Consider the following 20,034-nt stretch of genomic DNA (forward strand, 5'->3'; position numbering starts at 1 on the left):
GTGCTACATCTATTAGCTCTCGCCTAACTATATGCTGCACATGCACCACTTTAATACATTTATCATGATTTTGTTTATTATTCCAACTATAAAGAGAACTTGCTTGAAAACTCAGAGTAGGCACAAAACTTGCTAATGTAGATTTACATTGCGGGGTTTGGGAGTGAGGGAGTGAGGGAGTGGGGGGTCAAGAAGCCTAATCTGTTTCCAGTGTGGGGATGGATGGTGTGAATTACGGAGACACATTTCAGAAGAACTCTGCCTGACCTCTTGCTGACACAGCCTAGGAAACTAAAACCAGAGCCAGTGAAAAGGCTTAAGAGACATGACAGTAGCTTTTATACTAAGGGTTGCTGTTTCATTTCTTTTCGTTGCCATTCGAAAAAACATGTCAAAAAATTCTGCTCCTCTCATAGAACAGCTTCGACTTACAGTTCAACTTGGTATCTTTCAAAAGGATCTTAAAGAAAACAGGTTGGTGTCTAGAAAGGAGTAGCAATGTTTCTTGCATAAACAATCGCTGCTTTCACCCAAAACTGTTAACACACAACAAAATCGCCAGTGTTGAATTAACACTTGAAGTGTGCCATATGTATGGGTCCACTCCTTCCATATGTACAGTTTTAAGTGTTATTGTGATTCTATTAACAATGGCAATTTTCAAACTGTTCAAAACTTTTGTCCAAAATTTAGATTTCTACTGAAGGGTTATAAGTGTTTATTTAATTTTTACAATTTACTTGATTGAATGATCAAAATCAAATCATTATTTGAAACAAAATTATTTTTTAATAATTTGATGTCATGTCAGTTATAAGCAATATGAAAACAAGAGCACTTCAAAGTACTAAAAACTGGTAAGTGGCTGGACTGTCAAGTCTTTCGGCTTCAGACCTGCACTTATTATTGTATATCTACTATAACCCACCTTCTTTCAAATCAGAACGGAGGAATGCTGGAACCTCTTATACCAGAACTGGGTGGAAGGCAGGAATCCAATCTTCATAAGACTCCAAACCACCATCAGCCACATTTACATTTGGCAAATACAAAATCCCAATCACCGTAACAACAACAATGACATTTACTTCTGTAGCACATTTTAATATACAGGATGTAGTTCAAACTGTTTTACACGATGTCCAAGAAATAGTTACAAGAAAACAATAACAAAATAAAATCAGATATGAATGATAATGAATAAACCTAACATATGAAAAATAAACAATACACACTTACTGTACATAAAATAGATGTATAATTAATAGAAAAGTACATTTTAGCCCTGTGAAAGGAAACCAGACTACTAGGGAAACCCCAAGAACAGGAACCAAGCACTATCTTTGTGGAATCTGAATGTTCTTCTTGGGTCTATATGTACTTCTTTCAGATATTCCATTTTTTTTCCGAATCTCAAAAATATATACAGTAGGCTGACTGATAATTCTAAAGCATAGGTTCTTAAACAAAGAGTCGCTGCCCATTATGGGCCAGGTGTTGTCTGAATTTATGTCACACAGGGTCGAGATCCACAATAGTACTTAATGGGAAAGGGTCGCGTATGGTTTGTGGTGTGTCTTGCGATTAGTTGTTGCAGGCAGTTAAAGCAAACCATATTGCTTTGTTAAGACCTGCATCAGAAATCCACTGGTTAATGGTTGGCAGCCATTCCTCAAGGCCCCTAGGGATGACAGTCGGCTTGATTCTGCAAGAGGGAACCAGGATGAAAATCAGTGGTGATTGTCCAAGGGTAATGTCTGTCAGCGGCAATTCTGGGTCTTAAAGACACAAATAAGGCAAAATTGGGTCACAAGGAAAAAGCTCTAAAATGCTTTAGGGTAACCGTGTGTGTGTGTGTGTGTGTGTGTGTGTGTGTCAGTATACCCTATAATATTGTGATATTGAAAAAAAAGATTAGAAGAAATGACTTTCACAGTAAAAAATACTCTATGTACCATTCTCAACCCTACTTATTTCTGTTGGTCGATATCTAAGGGCTGGGATATACTTAACCCTACGCAAAGCATTCACAATGTACTATCTATACTTGTGCGCGTACTTTATGTAAGTCTGAAGGATTCCACCAGGTGGCAGTGTGAGACATCACGGTAAGAAAACAACATCCAGTTTCGCTATGTTGTAAGTTGAGCGAAGAAAGATATTCAAGGTAAAGTTTCAAGGCTCTGTTAATTTTGGTAGCCTCATAAGGCAGTTAAGTTTTGTCTTCACAATGACAAAGATTAAAGTCATTTTAAGGGAAGAACGTCTGGCTTGAATAAAATCAAACATTAGCCTAACAGGCAGAACAAACCAAAGTGGCTGCACAAAAGGAGATGAAAATGAGGAGATGTTTTTATTTTGAAGTATCTGTGCAGTGTTTGTGCTGAAAGGGGTTAAGCTGGAGTGGTTGTCACCAGGTCAGGGGATGCTTCCCACTGAGCATTTTAAAAAATGGGTGTGTTTCAGATACATTGTGAATATTGTATAGAGACGGGGTTTAGCTTGGCCTAGCTTTCTTAATTTATCAGATGATGAACTCAAATTATATATTTGAAGCTTGCTTCTGAATGATTAATTTTTAAATCGGGTGGGGACATGATTATTTCTTTCTTAAAAGGCACCAATGTTTTGCAGAATTGTTATTTTAAGAATTCAGTCCAAGAAAACGCAAATCAAATGCAGAACACCATCATGAATAATTAATTAATTCATCTACCAACATGTCACAGGTAAACCTTTCTTCTTACCGGTAGTATCTGGACTGCAGGTAGGTGGAGCACACAGCTTTGGAAACATGGCTAGCTGAACCAAAATCGATCACTTTCACTCTGTATGGCTGCCTGGCAGGATCCACCAGCATGATGTTTTCAGGTTTAAGGTCTGCATGGATGAGTCCTAGACTTTTGAGTTTCATGAGGGCAGTGGCAACTTGTTGCAAGATGGGCCGGATGTACTTGAGGGGCAGAGGGCTGAATTTGTTTTGCTTAAGGAAGTCATACAGGTTCTGCTCCAACATCTCGAAGACAAGGCAGGTGTGGTTCTTGTGCTGGAAGCACTCATAAGCTCGGACAAAGTTGTAGTCATCTGCACTTTCAGTGCTTAGCCTGGCCAGAATACTCACTTCAATTTGCCCCTGTCGGGCATATGATGGATGGTTCTTTAAAATCTTGATGGCCACAATTTCGTTGGTGCCTCTTTTCCAACATTTCACCACTTGGCCAAAGGTGCCTCGGCCCAGGAACTCAAGCACTTCATATGTATTGGTCATGGAACAGAGCACTTCATGCTGGACCAGCTGGTAGTCTCCTTCACTATTAGAGCCACTGTTTTTGGAGGTGGCTGTGGAAGTAGTTGCCGTAGCAACAGTGGCCCCACTAGCTGTGTTCTGGATCATTGGAGGATGCTCTTCGATAATCTGCACACTGCTGTTGTTATCAATCTCCTCACTCTTGCGTTTAAGACCACATTTCTGGTAGGTATCCAGCAGACTCACTGTACTGCGCCGAGTCAGATTGTGACCAGCAGTACTAAGCAACTGCCCCGCTCCTCCAGAAGTGCTGCTGGCTGAGGTGACTACGATGTGCCCAGTACTGGCTGGGAAGATGACAGCTTGCTCGTAGGGAAGGGTGGAATTAGCTACTTGAAGGGTGGTGTTCACGGCCACCTGAGGGGCTTGCACGTTCTTGCTGCTCTGGCTGTAGACTTTGTTGTGAGTACCGTACCCTGTCATATCCCAGTTAGAACTTGGCTCCACCTTTAGTTTTTTTACACTAAAGAAGGCACTTGACTGAAGTGTGTGAGGGGAAAATACTTGCACTTGCGAGGCCATACCTATGGGAAAACAGAGAAAAGACAACAGAGTCAGAAGCAAGTCATGTTCTTAACATGGATTCCATCACTCGTCAGCTTTCTCTACTGCTAACTTTGTATTCAGACTGTCTTTCATGGCCCAAAGTTTTAAAAAGAGCCTCTAATCTCTATGTATCCCAAAATTATTTTGGTATGAATGAAAAATTTGTCATCATTCACCTCGATTCCTTGCAACATAGAGAGCATTCTTCTGTTCTTTCAATGTCATGACCTTATAATCATAAGCCTTCTGAAGATACATAAAGATCTTTTGTTCATTAAGCTTTTAGCTTCAGAAATAATTGTACGAATGAAAACACGTGTCACTCTACTCTATAATGTTTATAAAGGAGGAAAATCAGCTTTATGTAACCTCCTGACACCTCCTCATTTTTATGACCAATGCACATTCACTTTACATAAAGAATAAGGGTAAAATTTTGGAAGGATCATTTTTAAAAATAATAACGTGTGGTTATACAGTACCAACATCACCTGCTTGAAGAGACTGTACTGGTTGAAGTAAGAAGCAGCAACTTGTTTCCCACAAATAAAAAAAAAGATGAGTTTCACAATGTTTTACAAAGCTTATGGCCTATTCTTAATGAAAGCGACCTCATCCTTCTCATGTACTCAAACAAACATGTAAGCTCCACTCCAATAACCATCTACAGAAGTATTAAAGAGGAGCACTGTAAACGTCAAACAATATATGCCCTGCGGTGAAATGGCATTTCAATCAGAGCCGGCCTCTGTCTTGCACCTGATATGGCTGCTGCTATAGCCACCAATACCCTAGAATGAATTAAGCAATTTAGGAAAAGGAATATTCTAGATAGATAGATAGATAGATAGATAGATAGATAGATAGATAGATAGATAGATAGATAGATAGATAGATAGATAGATAGATAGATAGATAGATAGATAGATAGATAGATAGAACTATTTGTCTCAAGAAAAAATATAGGGTGCAACTAATGTCTCTATCTTCGTAATAAATTCTGTACATAACTGTATTATTCACCATGATGGAATAAGTTAATACATTCAAAAGGTAAAATGAGAAAAAGATGACGGTATCAAAAGAAGATGGTAAAAACCAGATTCTGCCAATGAAACTGGGGTTACTTAAACACTGATGGAGTTTTGCCAAAGTGAACGACTTATACAAGTCCAGAATTTGGATGAGACAGAAAGTCAAAATACTAGTGAAGGTTGATACCAAAGTAAAAATCCTTGAAAAAAAGTTAAGCACATATAATATACAATACAAAAATCAAATGGAGGAAAGACACTGTCTAAGCCCTGAATCAATACACACTAACACCACAAAAGGTTTCTTTTATTTATGCATCCAGAATCTTGGACAACCAAAAAGTGCACAACTCCAACCTTTATCCTTTCACTAATTAGATGGATCTCTTGATGGTACCATAACATCCATCTCTGAATATGATTTTTTGCTGCATATTCTTCCATGTCACTAGAACAGTTCAGCTTTGAAAGTGATGTGGTGGCCTTCCCAAGTCACCTGTTCTGACTTGATGAGAAGGAACAAGCTACTTAAAGCAGATACCCATCACTGTGTTTCAGATACATGGACTGGTGAAACCATGTGAAGCCTCAATAAGTGACCAACTTGCTATTAGGTAGGTGCACTGCTTGGCTGCTTATTTTATCTTTGAAGGCAACTTTTTTGCATCTTCACAAGCTACACTCTCTTAATTATGCAATTTTCTATCTATGTCTTTTTCCTAATGTGTGGAATTTAGAAGAAAGTAGCCATTCATTGCCTTTCATAAAATCACTTACAGGATCAATAAGAACTTAACATTTCTTCCTGGTGATATTATCTTGATCACCAAATATTCTATTTAAATGACTAAGGCCTACAATGCTGTAGCTATCTGGATACCTGGTACATTTAATGGAGCTACTTGCCCCTCATGGGCAACAGTCGCATTATAAACGAATTACCAGAATTTTCCATGGCTTGTGCACACATCATTCCTGAGCCCAGGAATTACACCTTCATCTGACTTGGCATCTCGCTCAGGCTCTGTGAGCTTGTCGTGACTAGAAGCTGGACCTCCATGATCTAATCACTCCCACTGGACAGCCCCTCCCTTTGACACCTGCCCACTTCAGAAAAGCGTGTATCTGCTATTTCAACATACTGGTCTATTCATTTGCTGCGATTTCTGGAGGAATTAACACATTGACTTCAATCGGAGCTTTACTAATGCCATCAAGCAAAGGGCGCCTTTATATACACAGAACTAGATGAAGCTTACAACCGCAGTGTCAACTTGAAAAGACAGAGTGCAGAATTCAAGTGATGCACCATTTTTGCAGATGCTACTGACGCCTGCTGTGAGATGAAATGAAAATTCTGTCTAATGGAGCAAACACACCAAGCCAGAAGACACAAAAGGTTTATCATAATGAATTCCAAATATGAAAGAGTGGACATACTTCAGCGCACAGCCCCACAGTCAAGAGGGTGGCAAGGCTGCAGCACTCAGGGATTGAAAATGCGACATCTTGTCATGTTTACAGGATTAGTCACACTTATTAAGTCATTTGGCTGCCTGAATAAAAAAATAGTATGATATGCATGACTGACTGCCTTGTATGGAGCATATATATGCATGAATATATATGAATGCTTTTTTTAGAAATATAAGTAAAAGACATCCAATGGAAATGGAGCCTCATAAATCCAAGGCAGATTTTTCATTAGTACAGAGTGCTTGGGATGGCACGACTGTGCCAGTGGTTAGTGCTGCTGCTCCATTGTGCTGGGTTCAAATCCCAGTGCAGGGTCTGTCTTGTACATTCTCTTCATGTCTATGTGAGGATTCCTCCAGGTACGCCTGGTTTTTCTTCCCACATCCGAAAAGCATGCTGATTCAGTGTTACATTACATGGCAACACTAAATTGGATCAGAAAGAGTGAATGTAGGGGTGGCATAAGTTTGTCATGTAGCCACCTTGTTATACACCTTACAGGGCCAGCACTACCATTTTAGCAAACTAGGCAGTCGCCTAAGGTGGCAAGATTTGGGGGCAGCTTTTTTAAAACAATATAAGACATACGAACACTCGTTCACAATACAGCTGTCAGGCTCCCAATAAAATATTATATTGTTTTGTATTATAATGTCTGGCTTTAATGTCTAATGACCTACACAAGTCTGTTGACTGCACTCGGCTTCTCAGTGCTTCTCCTTACATGGAATGTTCTTTTTTTGTTTTTTTCAAGAGCAGGTTTGTAGTTTTGGCTTTGTTTTCATAGGTGCTGACTTCTCATGAACAAAGGGGTAGAAGGAAAGAATGCAAATATTATAGACTACGATACAAATAATAATAATAATCCTCAAACCAACACAGCAATGGACACAAAGATACAGCAAAATAAAATGAAACAGGCAAAACAGGACTACAGATCTTAAATATACTGGTAAATGATTATTTTATTTCAAAGTACAGTACAATCCACTCCCAAATGTTTACATTAAAACATATGCTCATACCTTTCCGCTTAACTCACCACTATGACGTTCACTCTTTGCATGCTAAAAAAAGTTCTTCATACTGCATTTGTCACTTTTTAAAACTCACTGAGGCTGTGCTTTGATCTGAAATTTATCTTGGATTATTTGCATACGTTAGCAATGATATAATAAACAGGAGTCATGGGTAAATGTTCAAAGACAATCATTTCATTTTTGTAGTTGTATTAGGTTTGCCCATTTATTTCAGTAGTTTAAATGAAAGGTATACAGTATGTTTATGGAGCTACCTTGGTAAGATGATAATTAGATTGTCACCATCATTGTTAACTGCTAAGTCTGGCAATTTAAATACAGACCTAGATATTTTATATATAGCTTAAGTCATAGCTTGATTATTTGATGCCTTGTTTCTCTTCTTAGAGAAACATTTAATGTGAAATAATAAATAAACAAATAAGGCCTGCTAATATGGCCAAATTCTAACACTTTTTGAAATGTCACCCCTCAAGTGTGTATTTTTCTAAGACAGTATTGTAAACAGATGCTACTGTAAGAATACCAGCATCTCCTTGACATTCTCAAATTTTTAAATTCACTGTTTTGTATCCAGCATCTCCATATTTTGTTCTCCCCTCTCGTTTCTCCAGTTTCAGATGTGCACGTCTAGAAGTGTTGATTTCAGTCAAAGCAAAGGGGGTGTGGTGGGGTGCCATTCACAGCAAAATTTCTAGAGCTGGCCCTACCACCTTGCACTCAACGTTGCTGTATTGGGCATCAACTCACCCTGAATTGGATGAGCAGGTAAAAGATGAATATGACATTTATCTACTTGAATGTATATTATCATAGTATAATGCTACAAAAACCCACCATCAAACATTCTGGGCCTAAATAGGCATACAGCCTCATATTATGTGCCTTTATCCAACATCAAACACTGCAACCTCTTCCTTCATGCCATCACTCTACCTGAGATGAGTTGCCACTTTTGATCCACTCTCTGCCTTCCTGCAAAATCAACCTGCTTAAAGGTCGGCTATCATACCATGAAGAGAAACCAAAAGACTCTGGGTCAGAAGTTCCACCAGTTAAGTGTAGCTGTTTGTCAAGGTCTCACCCAAGCTCTCATCACACTATTCCCTGGTATTTAAATCCCCTACGGTCCAGTCACTGAATTTATCCTATAGGATAAATATCCTAAATACATCTTGCCTGAAGAAGGGGCCTGAGTTGCCTCAAAAGCTTGCATATTGTAATCATTTTAGTTAGCCAATAAAAGGTGTCATTTTGCTTCACTTTTCTCCTATAGGCTTTAAACTTTGTGGGGCTTTTTCAAGACCTCTAGGATGGATGGTCCCCCATCCCCAAAATTCCCTAAATCTGCATTTATGAATTTGAAATAATGTCAACACATGATATCCGATATGGTGTTCCACAAGGCTCTATCCTGGGTCCGCTGTTATTCTCAATTTACATGCTTCCGTTAGGTCAGATTATCTCAGGGCACAACGTGAGCTACCACAGCTATGCTGATGACACACAGCTGTATTTATCAATAGCACCTGATGACCCCGATTCTCTTGATTCACTAACACAATGTCTGACTTGTATCTCAGAATGGATGAATAGTAACTTTCTCAAGTTAAATAAAGAGAAAACTGAAATCTTAGTGATTGGCAATAATGGATACAATGAGGCTATTAGAAATAAACTGGATACATTAGGATTAAAAGTCAAGACGGAGGTAAAAAGCTTAGGGGTAACTGTTGACTGTAATCTGAATTTTAAATCACATTTTAATCAGATCATTAGGACAGCATTTTTCACTTAAGAAACATAAGTAAAGTTAGACCGCTTATATCACTGAAAGATGCTGAGAAATTAGTTCACGCGTTTGTTTTCAGTCGATTAGATTACTGCAACGCACTCCTCTCAGGACTACCCAAAAAAGACATAAATCGTTTGCAACTAATGCAGAATGCAGCTGCTAGAATCCTAACTAGGAAAAGAAAATCCAAACACATTTCTCCAGTTGTGATGTCACTACACTGGTTACCTGTGTCATTCAGAATTGACTTTAAAATTCTGCTTATGGTTTATAAAGCCTTAAATAATCTCGCCCCATCATATATATCGGAATTGCTAGCCAATAGGAATTCGCCAGGCTGATACAGTAGAGCACTTTAAAACACTGCTGAAAACACATTACTTTAACATGGCCTTTTTATAACTTCAATTTAACTTAATTTAACTTAATCCTGATACTCTGTATGTTCAATTCTTCATAATAACTATTCATGGTGGCTCTAAAATCCGTACTGACCCCTACTCTCTGTTTCTTTTTCCGGTTTCTTTGTGGTGGTGGCCTGCGCCACCTCCACCTACTCAAAGCTTCATGATGCTCCAACAATGATGGATGGATTAAAAGCCAGAAGTCTACGTGACCATCATCATCATCAAGCCCTTCCATGAGAACCCTAAATCCAAAGAGGACTGTTTCATTTATGTTAGGTAGAATGCCCAGAGGGGACTGGGCGGTCTCATGGTCTGGAATCCCTGCAGATTTTATTTTTTCTCCAGCCGTCTGGAGTTTTTTTGTTTTTCTGTCCCCCCTGGCCATTGGACCTTACTCTTATTCTATGTTAATTAATGTTGACTTGTTTTGTTTTCTTATTGTGTCTTTTATTTTTCTATTCTTTATTATGTAAAGCACTTTGAGCTACTGTTTGTATGAAAATGTATTATATAAATGATGTTGTTGTATTATGTGTTTAACTATTAAAAGTACAAAACCATAATGAAAATGTAGACCACCCCATTTGGAAAAAGGAACAACTAACTCTTCATTAAGATAAAGCAAAATTGGTCACCAGAAAGCTCTCTTTTGTGTTATGCTTACAGTGCATCTGGAAAATATTCACAGCGCATCACTTTTTCCACATTTTGTTATGTTACAGCCTTATTCCAAAATGGATTAAATTCATTTTTTTCCTCAGAATTCTACACACAACACCCCATAATGACAACGTGAAAAAAGTTTACTTGAGGTTTTTGCAAATTTATTAAAAATAAAAAAATTGAGAAAGCACATGTACACAAGTATTCACAGCCTTTGCCATGAAGCTCATAATTGAGCTCAGGTGCATCCTGTTTCCCCTGATCATCCTTGAGATGTTTCTGCAGCTTAATTGGAGTCCACCTGTGGTAAATTCAGTTGATTGAACATGATTTGGAAAGGCACACACCTGTCTATATGAGGTCCCACAGTTGACAGTTCATGTCAGAGCACAAACCAAGCATGAAGTCAAAGGAATTGTCTGTAGACCTCTGAGACAGGATTGCCTTGAGGCACAAATCTGGGGAAGGTTACAGAAAAATGTCTGCTGCTTTGAAGGTCCCAATGAGCACAGTGGTCTCCATTATCCTTAAGTGGAAGAAGTTCAAAACCACCAGGACTCTTCCTAGAGCTGGCCGGCCATCTAAACTGAGCGATCGGGGGAGAAGGGCCTTAGTCAGGGAGGTGACCAAGAACCTGATGGTCACTCTGTCAGAGCTCCAGAGGTCCTCTGTGGAGAGAGGAGAACCTTCCAGAAGGACAACCATCTCTGCAGCAATCCAACAATCAGGCCTGTATGGTAGAGTGGCCAGACGGAAGCCACTCCTTAGTAAAAGGGACATGGCAGCCTGCCTGGAGTTTGACAAAAGGCACCTGAAGGACTCTCAGACCATGAGAAACAAAATTCTCTGGTCTGATGAGACAAAGATTGAACTCTTTGGTGTGAATGCCAGGCGTCATGTTTGGAGGAAACCAGGCACTGCTCATCACCAGGCCAATACCATCCCTACAGTGAAGCATGGTGGTGGCAGTATCATGCTGTGGGGATGTTTTTCAGCGACAGGAACTGGGAGACTAGTCAGGATAAAGGGAAAGATGACTAGAGCAATGTACTACAGAGACATCCTGGATGAAAACCTGCTCCAGAGCGCTCTTGACCTCAGACTGGGGCGACGGTTCATCTTTCAGTAGGACAACGACCCTAAGCACACAGCCAAGATATCAAAGGAGTGGCTTCAGGACAACTCTGTGAATGTCCTTGAGTGGCCCAGCCACAGCACAGACTTGAATCTGATTGAACATATCTGGAGAGATCTTAAAATGGCTGTGCACTGACGCTTCCCATCCAACCTGAAGGAGCTTGAGAGGTGCTGCAAAGAGGAATGGGCAAAACTGGCCAAGACTTGTGGCATCATATTCAAAAAGACTTGAGGCTGTAATTGCTGCCAAAGGTGCATCGACAAAGTATTGAGCAAAGGCTGTGAATACTTATGTGCATGTGATTTCTCAGCTTTTTTATTTTTAATAAATTTGCAAAAACCTCAAGTAAACTTTTTTCATGTTGTCATTATGGGGTGTTGTGCGTAGAATTCTGAGAAAAAAAATGAATTTAATCCATTTTGGAATAAGGCTGTAACATAACAAAATGTGGAAAAAGTGATGCGCTGTGACTACTTTCCAGATGCACTGTATGTAGCATCAAATCATTTCGAATGAATCATTATCATAAATTTTGCAGGATATTGAAGCTAAGAAAAAAATAGGACTGTAGCAAAAAATAAAAAAAAATTCTGATCCTCACATCTAATCTTTAAAATTTTGTTTAGAGCAGGAGACTATTCCAGCAGCATAAAGTGAAAAGAAGAAAAGACTACTGAATGAAATCCAAGTCTATGGCAGGCAATAGGCACACAGACCCACATCCATTCATAATGGAGTTAACAGTTAACACAATGTTTTCAAGATGCAGGGAAAAAGTGAAGTACCTGGTAGAAATAAAGGGTGAGCTTGCAAACTCCATTTAGTGAGAAGGCTTTAAAAATCAAAAATCAAGCCAGTAAAGCTCCAAGGCAGCACTTCCCTCTTACAGTAATTCATTTATTAATTATTTAACACTTTTCAAGTCTTTTTCAGCCTTACAATGGATATCTAAAATTCACAGCCAGCAGATAAAAGTGATGACCTACTACATACCACAAATTCTGTGGCCTTTTTATAGTGCGCCTTCATAATATAACCCTCACTCCATTCACTTTCTGAATGTGGCTTTTGCAGCATGCAGTTAGCCTACTGATGCCAATGTCTTGTGAAAGCTCTGAAACACATGCCAGTCCTCCAAAGTGCACACTCCGTAATTTATCACAAAGCAGATTTTATAATAACAACACCACACTTCTTTCCTCAAATGGCACTAACTGTGTTTAAGAAATAAATTGAGATAAGAATTTGCATCTTGAGTTTGAATTGAACAACGTATAACAGCTAAACAAACTTATCAAGAAAGCCTGGAACATCACAGGGCTAACCCCGGACGCAATGGAAGAGGGGTTGGAGAAAAGAGAATTGCGTCAAAATTAGAACAGATGGGTCTAACTGCAGCCCGCAATAGGAATGACACAGGTCACAGAACACCCACAACATCAGTCACAAAATGCCCTCTGAGTCTGATAAACTTCTAACAACCATACTCTTAACCATAGTGTAACTGGGTATTCAATAGGTGTTTCACCACTGATTTTGTTGGCATTATGTGAGTAACCTCATAGGTACTGCAATCTACAGTTATACTGTTCAAATTGGATGTCATCATGAAAAATACCCTCTGTCCCCCCTAGGAGGCGCTCTGTTGGAACACTTTTAGCCACAGGCTCATTCCGCCACAGTGTGCTAAGAAGCACCTTTTGGGGGCTTTTCTATCAGACAATTCAATGCTTCCTCCCAATTGCCCAGACTAAATGCTCATGCTTTTTAAATTCACTTGTATTCGTTTTGCAATTTCTGCACTATATATATTTATTACCAGCAAAATACCCGCGCTTCACAGCGGAGAAGTAGTGTGTTAAAGAAGTAATGAAAAAGAAAAGGAAACATTTTAATAATAACGTAACATGATTGACATTGTCATGAGTGTTGCTGTCATATATATATATACATACATATATACATACATATATATATACACACACACAAACATATATATACATATACACACATATATACAGTACACACATATATATATATGTACACGTGCACAAAACCACGCTTTTATCAAGGCTTCCGTCGGGTAGTCTTTTGAAATGAAATTTTCCTCCAATCAGTTGTAGCAACGCGCTTTCTTCCGACTGTTACATTTTTGTAGCTCTGATGTGTGCATCAATGTAATCGGTGTAAAAGGAAATCATGCATTGACAGAAGTTTCCCTTTGCTTGGAATGCAAAGTGTGATTAAATGTGTTATTTTTTAACGCGTTATGGAGCACATGCATCGAAACTTCTCAGCTGTGCTTGTGCTAAGAAAAGGAAACATTTTAAAAATAACGTAACACGATTGTCAATATAACCTTTTGTAAGTAGTGCCTGGAGGATTCAGAGTGTGGAGAAACTCTAGAGACAGGGTGTGTATTAACTTGTGGATTTTTCTGTGAGTATTTGGTGGCAGCGTCACAAAGTTGGTTCCGCAAGACTGCGTTAGCTGCGGAGCTCAGCTCAGAGTGAAATGAGGTGAATGGGAGGGGAGATGATGACGTGACTCCCCCACCCGCCTTAACTGTCAATCCCCCCACAAAGACAGTCTCTTGGAATTTGTATAAGCACAGCCCTTCAACAGCAATTTTAACTTAGTTACAAAGTGATCAAAACTCTCATTTATATCCTGCGTCCTCTCATTAAACTTGTATCCCGCATTGGCTGTGGGCATGACAAACGCCAGCGGCAGCCTGTCTATGAACTTAATTTAAACTTTAGGTTTACACCATGCTTTGTTTCCGAAGTAGCTGCACTTATGAATATGGTTGTATGTGTCAGTCGCTCGCTTCTTATTGTTTCGCTGCCTTCTCAATTGTATAATGCATGTTTTCTTCAGTGCTTTTTGGAGCTCTTCCTTGTTTTCTATGTACTGCATTGACAGTCAGTTCATGTGATTACGTGGGAGGCGTGATGATATCACATGAAACTCCGCCCCCCACGGCCATCGAGCTCAACTCCATTACTGTATATGGAGAAATAGCTTCCAGTTATGACCATTACGTGTAGAATTTCGAAATGAAACCTGCCCAACTTTTGTAAGTAAGCTGTAAGGAATGAGCCTTCCACCTACACGGGAAGTTGGAGAATTAGTGATGAGTGAGTGAGTCAGTCAGTCAGTCAGTGAGTGAGGGCTTTGCCTTTTATTAGTATAGATTTATTAATTTATATATTTATTTATTGATTGTTGCAAGATGCTAGAGGTCGCTGTTGCCCCTTTGAACCCAACAGAAAGACATACTGAACACAGGGTAAAATCCACAAGAAGGTATTTAATTAATCGTCCTGTTATAGTAATGCACTGAAGCACCTCCGCCTAATACACAGGCAATACAATACTAATAACTACAATAAATCAATGCAAATCTTTCCTTCACACCTCCCAGCAACCTCTGTCCTCTACCTCCCAACTCCAGCTGACTTGCTGGGTCTCCAACAGTCCTTTAGTGTCTGACCCAAAAGTGCTTCGGTTCTTCCGTCCATGTGACTTTCCTGCACTTCCGGGTCATCTGGAGAAGTTGAGTATTCTGTCAGCCTGGAAGTACTTCAGAACTTCTTTCCCCATTACTTGATAGTAACTTCTGGGCTATGGAAAAGATAGGAGTCCCTAGATCCTCCTGCAGCACCTCCTGGTGGCACCCATGGTATCCAGCACTGCTGAGAAGCCGAACTCCAAATCCCATGGTACCCTGCGGGAATCCAGAGCACCGCTATGCTGTAGTGAAATCATCATCTGGCGTTTTCGTTCTCTTCTTTGGGAGTCCCGACTGGGTTGAATATCCAGCTGTCCACATTGCATTCTTCGTCCTGTTAGTCTGTATCTTTGTTTTTGATGTTTCTGCAGCTGTATGCATCTAAATTTCCCCTTGGGATTAATAAAGTGTATCTAATCTAACCTAAAACTAGTTTGTGGGTGTAATTCCCTCATCCAGGGCAAGGCAGGTCCACCAATGACAGTTTCTGTCCACAAACACAAATCTTACCAAATTCCAGTTTACCAATCAACTCACATTTGCATGTTGGTAAAAAGCTGACATATTTATTTGTGAAACTCAATTACAGTAGGAATGTGGTAGAAGGGCAAATTCAAGAATCAATCGAATCTGCATGTATTACAGATATGGAAGGAAACTGGAGCAACTAGAGAAAGCCAACATAAGCCTGGAGATGTAAATGAGCTGCAAATTGAACTCAGGTCACTGGTGGTGATGGTGGTGTGAGGCAATAGCGCTAAGCACTATGCCACCATAGTACCTAAAACCTGACTCTGCAAAAGGGGAGACTCATTAAAATGCAGGAAGAATATGCCAGCTGAACCCGGGCCCCAAGAGTGAGAGGCGGCCACACTAAGCATCTCATCAGTGTGTAGCTTGAATAACAACATGGTGGCCTTTTTTTTAGCGTCCTTTGCTTTTATTCCACCTTCTCAGTGCATTGCACTCGAATCCTACAGATGTCATTGATATTCACATCAGCATACTGTTTGTGGCAGGTTACATTCAAAGAGAGAGAGGGAGTGTGAGAGACAAAGTCAAAACATAAATATGCATTTACTTTAGTTCAGAAATATATCACAGCTCTGCACAGCACAATGAATATTTCATGAGGAAAATAAACACCAGCAGTTGTAGGTTTTATCTTCTTTTCAATTAGAAGATATTTGCAATGCTTTTTGCATTATGTCTTTAAAAGAAGGACGCAAATAATAGATTCAAAGGTAATCATTTTTAGTGTTGACATAAGTATACATAACATTACATTTCTTACATGTCTTAGTTAATATCTAACAATTCAGTTTTCAGCATAAATATGACTGTATAGAGGAATAAATAATACTGAATAGTAAGATGACATAGAGTGATATTCACCAGGTGGTCACATTCCTTAAATTAAGGTGCTCCCACTTCAGTCCCCTTAACAGTCATGAACTGTTGGGCTGTGGATTCCATCTCTTTGTAGAAAACTTGCTCTTGCCACACAAGTCCTTAGCCATTTTGATGGCAAATCTTTGAAGTACAGCATATGAAGGAGCGAGCTACTTGGTACTAGCATTACAAAGCATACCTTTCTCAAACTTACTTCACACAGTGTGGGATCATGGAGCAATAGGCTACCCAAGCAAACTTGGCCACAAAACAAGAGTTAGCTTGGGACAGGGTGCCAGTCTGTCATTAGGCACACACCCACACTTAGGAATAAGTCATTTTTATTCATTAAAAGGTGTCACAGGTATACCCAATAATCTACACACTAACATCGACAGGGTCTTCGTCTTTGCAACAGAGTATTTACAAATTATGTAAGCTTGGGGACACAATAACAACAACATCCTAAAGTAGTGCTAAGGTCTTTTTACTTACAGTAATTTCATAATATACATGCTTCCCTTTCTTCACCTAATTCTCATTATTGAATTACAAAGTGCAACTGCCTATTCAGGAAAACCCAACTGCAAAGAGCTATTATCAGTCCAGCACTGGAATGGAAGACCTTTCAACCGAGCAGTGAGTTCTTGCACTGGAGAGAAAAAAAAAGTCGGAGCTCTCAATATAAAAAAGAACAGCTGACAATAAGAAGTAGAAGAGGATGTATATGCCCGAGAGGATGGCACGGTCCATGGAAGTGTACTGTAGATGAATCCATTTAATGCTACTCACCACTGCACCCATTGTACTTAATAATGACAGACACAACTAGAGTGAATCTCCAGTCCTCGACTTTGCACAAGACAGCATATACATATTGAAGTGAGTCATACGGCCTAGAAACTCTGTTCTGACATTTGCAGATGTTTGATGATGATAACGTTCGTTTTTGTGTGCATATTTTAGTAAGGAAAATTTGCATTCATATTACATGGCAAAAGCATAAACACTCAAATGTTTCATAAGACCATAAAATATAGCATCAAATTCTAAAACCGGCATGACTCAATCAAATGTCGCTAAAACAATAAAATATCTATTACTGTTTCATTTTTTATCTTTAAGGCCATGTCACAACTTTTACAGGGATGTTCAGTGGCAGTTTTCATTTACTTATTCTTGTCGAGTCGGGAACAGTTGGTAGTGCACTCAGAAGCACACAGCTGGTCTCCTTTTGAAATGGCTGAATCTCACAATAGTGATTTATTTTTTTTATTTTTTGCCCTTCTAAAAGGACATGGATATGTTGTTTCATAATAAGTACACAATAAGACGTTGATCAACACTTGCTAACACTTTTGGCTTTAAAAATGGATGTATTTGGTAAGTTTTAATACTTTTCTTTAGGACCCAAGTACCCTTTGCCTCTATTATAAAATGCAATAGCAGGCTACTGAATTTAAAAAACTTAGAAAAACAATTCTTCGCTTTGGAACACAATTTCATGGGAAAAATTGATATATACCTTGATTGTGAAGAAATAATTTCAACTTGAAAGATGGCAAACTTATATGTTAGTGTGAAGTGAAATGATGAACTTAGCCAAGCTACATTTTTCAGAAAAAGACAAAAAGATGCAGTATGTCCATTCTGCTCACACTGTATTCTGCCAACATTAACAAATAGAAGAAGTCTACAAACCATGAGTAAAATCAGGCTAGTCTCAATTAGGGGGTCTCTGTGGGATGTGACTATTAGGTTCGGTGACAGTGAATTGAACTAGGCTGGGAGCATGCACTGAGAGCACGTTGCCACACCCACCTCATTAAAATTGATTTTATTGTCATTATTCTTTAAAGTGCAAAGAATAGTATTTGTTGCTAGTCCCACGGCTGTATAAACACCAAAAATACTGCAACACTACACTACAGGGCACAACAACATAGGAATTTGACAATGACTACTTTAAAAGCAACAATAATAAACAATACTCACAAGCACCTATAATCTACTCTATATATATAAAATTCTAAGCCTGAAATGCAACGATTTTGTGTAACAATTTTATGTGATATTTTTATGTCACGTTTTTTGTCACACTTTAAATCAGGCTTATTTTAAAACCTACTTATATATGTTTGGTATCATTCTTTTCAGAATTTATCGAACTTTAATGTGATGTTGTTAGAGTTTCAGATTCTTATTCCGTTTTTAAATTCTAAACTAAAAAATATTAAGAACTCACGTCCCGCGAGATAAGACTTTGTGCTAACAGATTTAAACACACCAAGGGCTGTAAATAAAAGACAGAAGAAGAAGAAGAAGAAGAGTAGATGACAAAGAAAGCTGCTGTATGGGCTTTTAAATGTTTGAAGCGGCGCGTGAGATACAGATCACTTGGCACGGCAGCAGCAGCAAGCCAGCAGCTGATTGAGCAAAGAGGAGGTAAAAAAAAAACCTCTTGTTTGTTTCCCCATTGTATCACCGTTTAAGAGGGGGCTTCGGAGGAGTGAAGCGAACAGGGGGTAAGCCCCTCTAGTATAACATATTATTATAACGAATCAAATTAAAAAATATCAGAAGTAATCATACATTATATCACAGAAACAAAAGTAACCACAAAGTAATAATAATTGTTGCAATAACCAGAAGCTCTGAATATAAGTACTCAGTAGGCTCTAACTTCTTCAGTACTGTAGATTATGACCAGTGTTTTAGACTAACTGACCAATGACAACTGAATTAAAAAGGAAGTGACTATGACATTAAAAGTGACCCTGATCTTGAGTAAAAATGGTTGCTCTCTGCTAGGCACACACATGAGGATTAAGACAGAAGTAAAATTTCCCTTGTAGGTGAACAGTGAAAAAAGTAGCTGATGTAGACATAAAGAAAAAAAGTGCCGTGGATCAGAATAAAAATAGCTAAAAAGTTTAAATGGTGCCCCTTAGGTGAATGTATCAGTCAATTAGTGCTATGTAACACAACCTTACGGGATAAGTCTGGTATTTTTCAAGTCAAAGTTGTTTCTTCACAAACATGGTGTATATGTATTTGCCATGTGAAACTGTGTTCTAAAGTGAAGCAATAAAACATTTTAAATATGTTCATTTTTAAGCCATGAAAGTTGTTGCTGCATCTTGAAAATCACAAACACATTGTAAAATAATTTATGTACATGTTGTTTTCAAGCAAGAAAAAAACCACCAATATTATGAGATTCTGACATATTACAAGAAGACCGGATGTACATACACTGGCTCAGCGTTTGTTTTCTTCTGCAACACCCTTTCACCCCCACGGAGTTTCCTCTCAAAATACAAAATCCCAGTAAACTGTTTGTTGATTTACTTCCATATTTATGTGGGAACTGTGACCACACAAGCAAATAGAAAATGTACCTTTATCTTGAGAAAAACAGTACCAGGGGCATAAGATACAATCATCATTTCCAGATCCCTTTTGCTGTCACAAATGTGTGTCAGAAACATGGAAGGCGTGATCTCTTTAGCTGCTTCAAAGAGGACATATTCAGTAAGTTTTTAGGCATTTATTTTCCAGTGTCGCTCCATGCCCCAGAGGTTACATTATAAAATGCTAGAACTGGCTATTTATACATCCATCCATCCATTATCCAACCCGCTATATCCTAACTACAGGGTCACGGGGGTCTGCTGGAGCCAATCCCAGCCAACACAGGGAGCAAGGCAGGAAACAAACCC

At 38.9% G+C, this 20,034-nt stretch overlaps 1 protein-coding gene across 2 annotated transcripts in view; it reads right to left on the reverse strand.

Annotated features, from left to right (window-relative positions):
* hipk2 (homeodomain interacting protein kinase 2) overlaps nucleotides 1-20,034 on the reverse strand; it is a 372,698-nt gene that overhangs the window by 259,505 nt on the left and 93,159 nt on the right. For both annotated transcript variants that reach the window (XM_039760826.1, XM_039760825.1), the window contains exon 2: nucleotides 2,748-3,831. In XM_039760826.1, coding sequence (XP_039616760.1) covers nucleotides 2,748-3,831 — 1,084 coding nt within the window. The remainder of the gene's footprint in view (nucleotides 1-2,747; nucleotides 3,832-20,034) is intronic.

This window comes from Polypterus senegalus, chromosome 8 (assembly GCF_016835505.1).
Source record: "Polypterus senegalus isolate Bchr_013 chromosome 8, ASM1683550v1, whole genome shotgun sequence".
Classification (NCBI taxonomy): Eukaryota; Metazoa; Chordata; class Cladistia; order Polypteriformes; family Polypteridae; genus Polypterus; species Polypterus senegalus.